Genomic DNA, 10,870 nt, shown 5'->3' with positions numbered 1-10,870 from the left:
CCCCAAATGACCTCTCCTCTCCTCTCACTCGGAGTGCTGTGGGTCGGACCAAATGAGGACAGGGCAGGCTGGCGGGGGCCAAGTCAGGCCGGCGACGCCCTTCGAGCCCTGATCTGACCTGTGCTAAACGGACGTCCGAATCAGAGGACCCGGAGTCACTCGTTTCTCTTACGATTCTTTAAACGTTCTGCTTCTCTGAGTCTTTTTTCATCCCCGTTAGTTCTGGGTGTTTTTTCTCTCCTCGGTCGTGCTGTCACACCCCGCAGCGCCCGGGTTCCAGATGGAGTTCCTCCGCCTCAGCGAGAGCAGATGGTAATCACCCCAGCGCTCAGCTCAATCACTCTTCATCACTCACACTCAGTTAATAACTGGATGGATGACTGGCTGGCTGGTTGACTGACTGACTGACTGACTGGCTGATTGGCTGGCTGACTGGCTGACTGACTGACTGACTGACTGACTGACTGACTGGCTGGTTGACTGACTGACTGGCTGGTTGACTGACTGACTGGCTGACTGACTGACTGACTGGCTGACTGGCTGGCTGACTGACTGACTGACTGACTGACTGACTGACTGACTGGCTGACTGACTGACTGACTGACTGACTGACTGACTGACTGACTGGCTGACTGACTGGCTGACTGACTGACTGACTGGTTGACTGGCTGACTGACTGACTGACTGGCTGGAAGATTGCCTGGTTAGTAGGCCGTCTGTCCACAGCAGGGAGGGAGATGAGAAAGCAGAGTACCTGAAGAGCAGACACACCGAGGGACAGAGAGAGAGACGCGTCTAACAGGAGCTAATAAGCAAGCGGGAAAGTAAGACCTGGTAAAAACGACAGGAAGGACGGCGGCGCGTCTTACAGAGGCGTCTAAATGTCCTCTCGGGACAGCAGGCGCCTCCTGAAAGACTCACACCAGCGGGGCGCGGCGTGGAAAAGAGCTCACCGCGCGGCGAGCGGCGAGACGAGATGGAGGGAGCGAACGGCGAGCGAGGAGAAGTGACGAGTCTGCCTACAGAGACGTGGCGTCCCTCTGCTAGCGAGATGCCAGAACACATTAGAACAGCCGCAGCAGAGCAGAGAGAAACTGTGAAACTCTGCGTGTCTTCAGCATGTGGCCAGTGTTTATATTTCACACATATATATATATATATATTGTTGTTTTGGGGAGTTCTCTGCAGAGGTAGGCATTTTATTTTATAACATTCAGTCAGGGTGGGGAAAAAGTACAACCGGGTTCAAATAAAACAGCCATGACACTAGTTTTACAGTCTTTCCATAAGATTTGAAATGTTCAGCTTTGTAAAGGGAGGTTTTAGAGCTGTCGGTGTTACCAAACATTTTGTGAAAGTTAAAAAGCACCGAACGATTACGTTCCATCCCAAAACCCGCTCAGGGGCGCGAGGGCAGCTGTATGTGAACTGTGATAAGGGGAGAGACAGGATTCAAAGAGAGATAAGAGAGAGAGATAAGAGAGAGAGATAAGGAGAGAGATGAGGACAGAGATAAGAGTGTTGGCAGACAAACTTTTACCACCCCGGTTTAACTTTGACTACCTCAGTACCGGAACGCCTGCCCACTCCCTGCTTGGCCGTGGGTGAGGTTTGCATTTGTATGACTATACTATTGTTTTCATTGTGCCAGGCAAGGTCATTCAAGCTCTGAGACTCTCCTCTCCTCTCCTCTCCTCTCCTCTCCTCTCCTCTCCTCTCCTCTCCTCTCCTCTCCTCTCCTCTCCTCTCCTCTCCTCTCCTCTCCTCTCCTCTCCTCTCCTCTCCTCTCTCAAGTTATCACCTGTACTCTCCTTCCCTCTACCCTTCTCATTTTCTGGCAAGTAGTAGTACATTTGCTTTTCCCACGTTAAATGCAATTATCGTTAGTCGTTTTAGATAAAAGCATCTGCTAAATGACTGTTATGTAATATAAATGTAAATTTTGTGCTCTTGCCTGGCAGATTGGAATAGAGTTCTACTGTACTCCACTGTACTCCCCCCCCCCCACCCCCATCTTACCCGGCAGGTCGGAGAACAGCAGGATGCACTCGTTGAAGCCGTTGGCCAGCAGGCGGTGGCGGAGCTGCTGGAGGATGGCCACGCCGATGCAGAAGGGGAAGGAGGAGTTTCCCAGCAGCAGCGTGTCCCACAGGTGGAAGATCTTGTGCAGCGGGAACACATCTGTGGTGGAGGGAGGGGGGGAGGGGGGGTATATGAGACACGGGATAAGGCGTGATCAGTTACAGTGGAAACATACCACACGTGACCAACTAACCAACCAACTAACCAACCAACTAACCACCCAACAGACCAACCAACTAACCACCCAACCAATCAACCGACAGGCCAACAAACCAACCAACCAACCAGCCAACCAACTAACCAACCAACCAATCAACCAACCAACCAACCAACTAACCAACCAACTAACCAATCAACCAACCAACCAACCAACCAACCAACCAACTAACCAACCAACCAACCAACCAACCAACCAACCAACCAACTAACCAACCAACCAATCAACCGACAGACCAACCAACCAACCAACCAATCAACCGACAGACCAACCAACCAACCAACCAATCAACCGACAGACCAACCAACCAACCAACCAACCAACCAACCGTCAGACAGAACAAGCTATAGCGCTGCTGGCCACAGCTAAAATTGCTTCTTGAGGCATGGGAGGACTTTCTAAATCGGGGGTTTGGGAAAGAACTAGATAAATATGAGATTTAGAGGTCACACACAGCAGATGTATGAACAGAGGTTGGGGTTGTCTGGCGTTGGGAGCCAGGTTGGGCTGTTCCAGATGAAGCCCACATCCTGGGCTCTCCTCCTACATGTTTCCTCCACCTCAGGAACCTTCTCCACCAACGGCTATATAAGAAAAATATCCTCCGCCTGTTAATGTCATGGACAGTTCCTTCAGGCGGATGTGTGTGTGTGTGTGTGTGTGTGTGTGTGTGTGTGTGCTGAGGCAGAGGGAGAGGAATTCCATGGAGAGTCTTCAGTACATTAGCAGTCAGCTCAGCACCCGGTGTGTGTGTGTGTGTGTGTGTGTGTGTGTGTGTGTGTGTGTGAGTGACAGGGATGAAAGTGTGCGTGTGCCTATATGAATGTGCGTCTGCGTGTGTGAGACAATGTAACTGCATGTGTGTGTGTGTGTGTGTGTGTGAGACATTGAGATGGCCCTGGGCATTAGCAGTCAGGAAGCATCATCTCCGGAGAGGTAAGCTGGACAGGGGGGGGGCAGGGGGAGGGGGGGGGGGTTGAATGGGGGAGGACAGGGGGACACGGGGGCCATCGCCCCGGGGACTGGGGAGGAGCTGAGCGCGTGGGTGGCATGCAGATCAAGACGTACGTGTGTGTGAGAGAGAGAGAGAGAGAGAGAGAGAGAGAGAGAGAGAGAGTGTGTGTGTGTGCATGCGTGCGTGCGTGTGTGTGTGTGTGTGTGTGAGCGTGCAAGCCTGTCTGAAGATATACAGTCCTACTGGGTATAGTATAGTATAGTTTGGAGCAAGGTGTGCTAAAATAAGAATCAATGATCAACGCTACTTCAAACATAAACAACGGTCTTTCTGGGCCAAGTATCTACAAAACCTATTCAGTCTTTCAACTGAAGCTTTAAAAAGGTTTTAAAACATTTACACCAAACCCAAATACTGGGCTTATGCCTCAGCATTGTATAAATGAATCAAACACAACTCAAAGAGAACAAATGTGATCGCCGTTGGAGGTTTGGTCCTGATGTCTGCAGTCCTCAAGATGCACTCGAGGGCAAAATACCTGTCCTCTTTCCTCCCAAAATACAGTTTATTTCCTACCACGAAAATTGACGTTGCGAAGAACCCACTCAATATAACAAACAGTTTTAGGATCTCTGAATGGTCATGTTTTGTCGTCAAAGTCCAGGTCCTGTGAGAAGTGTGAACAGCTCAATCTTCCAAGCCCTTTTTTCTCTGCTTAGTGATTTCAGGTGTACCGAAATTCACGGACGCATATCTTCTTCAAATATTTACAGATTTCAATGCATGTCACATCATTTGAAAGCTTACAATTTACACTTTCATAATCTGTAAAAAATAAAAAATAAAATAAAAAACACAGAAAAATGACCTTGGCAGACATGAGGACCAAACGTCCAGCGGCGGTCACAAACTCATCCCGTTGTATCTCTAAACCCGGCAGTGTAATAAACAGCTGTTAGTTATGGTCGTACTGTACCAACGCCCCCTGACTAGCGCCAGCTGTTCCGGGCCATGGGGGGGGGGGGGCGGGGGCGGAGTCAGAGTGTTCTACCCCCTCCCGCTGTTTCCCGGCGCGACGACAACTGTCCGAGTCACGGAGGGTAGCGTCTCACGGTCCTCGGCGCGTCCCCGTCAGCGTGTGCTGTGATCGCGCCCCCAACGCACACCTTCCGCTCCTGCTCTGATACACATTTACCCTGGTTTCCTTTCTCCATTCATCCAGGAAAACACCCACTGAGATACCATCTCTTTTCCAACGAGGGGACTTGGCCCAGAAAGGCGGCAGACAGCGTATAGAATTCGATAGAATTGAATGTTTTGATTCTACACTTATCATGTTGCTCTCATTCTCAATGGCGCTTAACAACAACAACAACAACAACAACACAGGAGCTAAAAAAAACATCACTCAGAAATGCATCCGCTGGGTAGAAATATGCCGTTAGACGAGTCTCTCGGGAGACGCTCTGTGGAGAGAGAGAAGCCACGGCGCGGGGGGGGGTTTGTCTCTCAGGGGTTAAAGGTCAGTCCGCTGTCCACCCCTGTCAACCACACAGCTCTGTCCCCCCCCCCCCCCCCCCCCCCCCCGGAACCCTTCCCACCACACAGCGGAGGAGCTGACCTTCTCTGAACCCCCTGGTACCGTACCGCAGACCCAGCCTGCTGTCAGGTCCGCTCACGACCCCCGCCTGAACCCCCGCGTTCATATGGGCTTGGGAATATATCTGAAAAGCACACGCCCGTTTGTGTGCGTGCGTGTGTGTGTGTGTGTAAGAAAGTGTGTGTGTTTGTGTGTGAGAGAAAGAATGCGAGAGGCAGAGAGAGAGAGAGAGTGTGATTGTGTGTGTGTGTTTGTGTGTGAGAGAAAGAACGAGAGAGAGAGAGAGACTGAGAGACGGTGTGAGTGTGTGTGTGTGTGTGTGTGTGTGTGTGTGTGTGTGTGTGTGTGTACTTACGTGTGAACATGGTGAGGAACCAGGGAATAGCATAGAGCTGAAAGATGAGGCAGAACAAAAGACAGTGATTCATTATCCATTGTGTTTCTACAATCACTCTGCAGCGTTTCCATATTATATACATTATTCATTTATTATTGATAAGTGAATTTCATGAAGTAAGATGTCGAGTAGAGAGTCATTCAGTGGCAACCTTTGATGTTGGCCTGTTTTTATTGCCCCGGGGTAAGATGAAGAGAGAGAGCGAGAGAAAAAAGAGAGAGAGGAAGAAAAAGAGAGAGGGAGAGAGAGAACGAGGGAGGGAGGGAGAGAAAAAGGGAGGGACAAAGAGAAAGAAAGGGAGAGAGCGCGCGAGGGATGACAATAAAGAAAACTGCTGAGTTTGGGGTCTCACTGGGGAGACAGCTGACAATGATATTACTCAAATCACTCCTCCCTCCCTCCCTCCCTCCCTCCCTCCCTCCCTCCCTCCCTCCCTCCCTCCCTCCCTCCCTCCATCCATCCCTCAAGAGGAAGTGCATAGGATTTAAATTAAAAAAGCACACACACACACACACACACACACACACACACACACACACACACACACACAAGCATACAAACAACCACCTGTTCCTAGTCTCACGGGGAGGCTCTCAATTTCAGCGGGTCGAGGGGTTTACAAGGGGGGGAGAAGGAGGGAGGGGGGGGAGGAGGAGGGGGAGGAGGAGGGGGAGGGGGAGGAGGAGGGGGGAGGAGGAGGGGGAGGGGGAGGAGGAGGGGGAGGAGGAGGGAGGAGGGGGAGGAGGAGGGGGGAGGAGGAGGGGGAGGAGAGAGGAGGGGGGAGGAGACGGCGTCTGGTTAATTGGTGGATGAGCTGGTCTGGGAACACCAGGACTTCCAGTGGCTGCTCTCGTGAAGACCCCGTCCGCGCACACACGCACGCATGTGCACACACACACACACACACATGCTAGTGTACCTCTGATATGTCACACACACACACACACACACGCTAGAGATGCGCGGATGGAGTTTGAGCACACCTGAATCCGCGTGCACTCATCAATCATCCACCCGCCACCCACCCGACGTCATTATCTTCTCAAATGTAGAGACCCGCCCCCAACCCGCCAAACATGAAGTTACTGTATTAACATTTAAATTATGTCCAGCTGTTCGTGCTCATTCACTTTTCATATAGGCGCATTTTCTTGACTTAAACAATTTAAAGATTATAGGCTCGCTTTCGCAGGATCTTGGTTGACGAAGTGGTCGAGGGTATTTGAGTGAGCTGCTGGCAGGTCTCGCGCTTTCTCACAGTTGTTATAATATAATATATATAATTATAGTATAGTATAAATACGAATATAACTGACAAATCCACCCGCAATCCACCCGAAATTAATCACAATGTGGATTTTTATTGACCCACCCACCCGCGGATGCGGATATCCGCGGATGCGGTGGATATATCCGCAATATTCGCATCTCTAACACACACACACACACACACACACACACACACACACACACACTCAGAGAATCAAAGAAAGCCTTCAACCTGCGGCCACTCAGAAGCAACACGGTCTCTGGTTACCCACTAACAGGTTGACTGCGTTTGTCTAACAACACACACTCTCTCTCTCTCACACACACACAAACAAAAAACATGTTCCCTGAACATCATAGTGGAATTATTCATGGTTTTGTCGAAACTAACTGTTCTTGGATTAATTTCAAAAGCTGTGCAAACTAACTGCAGTGTTCAAAATATTATCCCCGGAGCGTGCCTATAGCAATGTTACCATCCGCTCTCTGAAAAGGGAGTTAAACACTGATAATACAGTTCACCACGGCGAAGGTGACATCATTCAAGTGTGTGTGTGTGTGTGTGTGTGGGGGGGGGGGGGGGGGGTGAACTCAGTTAACCTTCTTAACGAAGAGGAGGAGGAGGAGGAGGAGGAAGGTTGGAAACTGTTGAACAAGGCTGCTGGGTAAAATGCAGAATAAGGACGAGACATCTGTTGGCGGTAAGGTAACACGCTTTCTCGTTCTCCCTCCCAAAGCACAGATGTAGGCGGAAAGATCCAGAACACCCACAGGAAACGGTTATGTAGTCTGAATATTCTGATTAAACCTCTCCATCTCGCGCTCTCTCTCTCTCTCACACTCTCTCTCTCTCTCTCTCATACCCCAAAAGCCTTTGCAGTAACTTGCAATAACAGATTGCCTTGATTTGCATTTATTTCTTCTTTCATGGGGGGATTGCGATGGTGCTTCACACACACAGGCAGATTGAAGGGCCCACTCTACCAGGCATAAAACAAAGCAGCCCTTGTTTGATAAATCGCCTGCTTCTTTAAGGAGCCTACAGGGGCATCAGAAAACCCTGGGACTTCATCTACACCCAGCCAGGTGTGTTGAGGGGGTGGGACAAGGGTCAGACGCTCAACTCCCCCCCAAAAATGCGGCCGACAAACGCTTGGGGGTACGTTTGATTTAGCTCAACCTGCTGCAACAAAGTCTGCGAACGAACTGTGATCCTGTAAAGTCTATGTGTGTGTCTTTGACTGAGCCTGGCTCCCTGGGGGGGGGGGGAGGGTACCGGGGTGGAAGTGGCCCCCCGGGGCCCGCCGGCCCCCACCTGCTGAGGTGAGACGCATTCATCACACCCGCACTCACTAGACTGACTGTACTGCAACGTTACTGTGCTGTGAGTCCTAGATCTGGGTAGAGGGTATTGTCTGGAGACGCATTTAACCTTGGTGCAGTGTGACTGGAGGGAGAGAGGGAGAAGAGGATGAGTGAGGGGGGTGATGGTGAGAGGGAGAGAGAGAGAGAGATAGGGAGAGAGAGGGAGAGAGATAGGGAGAGAGAGGGAGAGAGGGAGAGAGAGAGAGAGAGAGGGAGAGAGAGAGAGGGAGAGAGAGAGGGAGAAGAGGATGAGTGAGGGGGGTGATGGTGAGAGGGAGAGAGAGAGAGAGATAGGGAGAGAGAGAGAGAGAGAGAGAGAGAGAGAGAGAGGGACAGGGAGAGAGAGGGAGAGAGGGAGAGAGAGAGAGAGAGAGAGGGATAGAGAGAGAGAGAGAGAGAGAGGGACAGGGAGAGAGAGGGAGAGAGGGAGAGAGAGAGGGGGAGAGAGAGAGACAGGGAGAGAGAGAGAGAGAGAGAGAGAGTAGACTGAGAACGATGAAAGGGATAGATAAAGAGTAAGAGAGAATAAAGAGAGAGCCAAAAAGACAGAGAGAGAGAACGGAGGAGAGAGATACCAGAGTTTCGGGGACGGTGGTCGGGGGTCCCAGATGCGTGCCTGGCTGTCACCAGTCCATGTATAAATCATCACCACTGGACTGTGGGGAGTGCTTGGCCAACGACCAGGACTTAAGGGGGGGGAGAGGAGTGTGTGTGTGTGTGTGTGTGTGTGTGCGTGTGTGTGTGTGTGCGTGCGCACGTGTCAGAGAAGTCTCAATGACAGCGGTGTCTCCAGACGGTGGTTCTTCTCTCTTAATCCCCAGGACTGGGCCTGGTGCCAGACCTGTCCTCCTCTGTCCCCTCGCCTTCTTAACGCTGGGCCTGGTGCCAGACCTGTCCTCCTCTGTCCCCTCGCCCTCTTAAAGGCCAGGTGTCTCACACACACAGAGGGAGGTGTGAGGACACTTCTGGGGGCGTTCTACCCGCGCGTCCTTCATAACTGTCCTCCCCGTGTTCGTTTTAGGGAGCGTGGAACCGGAGAGAGAGACCTACGTTACTAGGAGAGATAATCACACGGGAAGAGCGTTTTTTCTTTTCTTTTTTTCCAACCGACGCTTTTGAATTTCCTCCCGGTGGAGTGGGACGCCTGGCAGAGAGGCCCGCCGGTCTAAATGGAGGTTAAATAAACGTTAATCATGCCGAGTGCACCGCTCACGTCGGGAATGAAGCCGATCTCGTTCAGGTGGTTGCTGAGCTCGGGGTCGTGGAAGGCTATCATCTGGGAGAAGACGGTCAGGTACTCTACAGCAGGGAGAGAGAGAGGTAGAAGAGAGTGAGAGAGGTAGAGAGAGAGGGGGGGGGGAGGAGAGAGAGGTAGAGAGAGAGGGGGGGAAAGGGAGGGAGAGGTAGAAGAGAGTGAGAGAGGTAGAGAGAGAGAGGGGGGGGGGGAGAGGTAGAAGAGAGTGAGAGAGGTAGAGAGAGAGAGGGGGGAAAGGAGAGAGAGGTAGAAGAGTGAGAGAGGTAGAGAGAGAGAGGGGAAAAGGAGAGAGAGGTAGAGAGAGGGTGGGGGAAAGGGAGGGAGAGGTAGACGAGAGTGAGAGAGGTGGAGAGAGAGGGGGGAAAAGGGAGGGAGAGGTAGAAGAGAGTGAGAGAGGTGGAGAGAGAGGGGGGAAAAGGGAGGGAGAGGTAGAAGAGAGTGAGAGAGGTGGAGAGAGAGGGGGGAAAAGGGAGGGAGAGGTAGAAGAGAGTGAGAGAGGTAGAGAGAGGGGGGGGGAGGGAGGGAAAGAAGGAGGAGAGTTAGAGAGAGATGGAGGGAGGAGAGGTAAAGAGAGAGGGGTAAAGAGACAGAGGGAAGGAGAAAGAGAGAGGGAAGGAGAGAGAGAGAGGGAGAGAGAGAGAGGGAGAGAGAGGGAAGGAGAGAGAGAGAGAGGGAAGGAGAGAGAGAGGGAGAGAGAGGGAGATTATCATTGATGAAAATGATAAAGGTCTAGTTAAGTTGGCTGTTTGGAGGCAAGTTTGTTCTGTACCAGATGTGCGCCTGTTCATACTGGATGATGATAGTCAGGAGTGTCTGGCTGCTAAATGGCTGCCTAGTCTCCTCGTATCAGAACAGAAGTGACGGCTGGGGAGACATTTCCTGCACAGGCTTTGTTATGACATCTAGTGCTTTTGGGAGCAGCATTCATACTGAGGATTGAGTTTAAAGAACAGGTTGAGAATTTAGCATTCAAATAAAAGGTTATTTACGATCATACACAACGGCCGATAACAACGTTTCGTCAGATGGTGAACACTCGAGATATAGCCCGTCGCCACTAACATGCTCAATGGATCCAAAGGTGCATAGACGAAATCCCTCAAAAATACCAGAAACTCTAGTTTTCAAAGACAGCAAACCCACTGGTGTCCGTTGATGTTCTGACACACCACAAAGTAGCTTCTGATTGGTTTTATTTATCATTTAGCATAGAACTATTTTCACTTGCAGTAAATACGTTTGTAAACTTCCGCTTGAACTTTGGGAGGTCTTGACTGAGTTTGGAGGCTACCATAGAAGAAGAGGAGCCACTTCCGGGTCACTGTCTACACAACAACAACAACAACAACAACAAGTTGAGAAGCCTAGGATTGCTTAGATAGAAGTAGTTGTTGATCACAACAATATGGGGCGCGGATTAATCTAAACATCTCTGGCTTTGTTGTCAATACAAATCAGTAGATATTCTGATCAATAAAACCCGATCAGAAGCAAATTTATGGCATCAACGGACACCAGTGACCACTCGGTGAGTTTCCAGTCTTTGAAAACTAGAGTTTATGGTGTTTTGAGAGATTTTGTCTGATGCACCTATGGATCTATTGAGTGTGTTAGCGGCGACGGGCTACATCTCGAGAGTTCACCGTTTGACGAGACTTTGATATCGGCCGTTGTATTTGATCGTAAATGACCTTATAACATGGCTTATAATGCTAAATTCCAAGCCTGTC

At 50.6% G+C, this 10,870-nt stretch overlaps 1 protein-coding gene across 1 annotated transcript in view; it reads right to left on the bottom strand.

Moving 5' to 3' along the window:
* tbck (TBC1 domain containing kinase) overlaps positions 1–10,870 on the bottom strand; it is a 33,665-nt gene that overhangs the window by 9,113 nt on the left and 13,682 nt on the right. The window contains exons 20-22 of the mRNA XM_084454442.1: positions 9,099–9,184; positions 5,210–5,246; positions 2,020–2,181 (exon numbers count right to left, since the gene is read on the bottom strand). Of these exons, the coding sequence (XP_084310568.1) occupies positions 2,020–2,181; positions 5,210–5,246; positions 9,099–9,184 (285 nt within the window). The remainder of the gene's footprint in view (positions 1–2,019; positions 2,182–5,209; positions 5,247–9,098; positions 9,185–10,870) is intronic.

This window comes from Borostomias antarcticus (genome assembly GCF_949987555.1).
Source record: "Borostomias antarcticus genome assembly, chromosome: 20".
Lineage (NCBI taxonomy): Eukaryota > Metazoa > Chordata > Actinopteri > Stomiiformes > Stomiidae > Borostomias > Borostomias antarcticus.
This window is presented reverse-complemented; position numbering and strand designations above follow the sequence as displayed.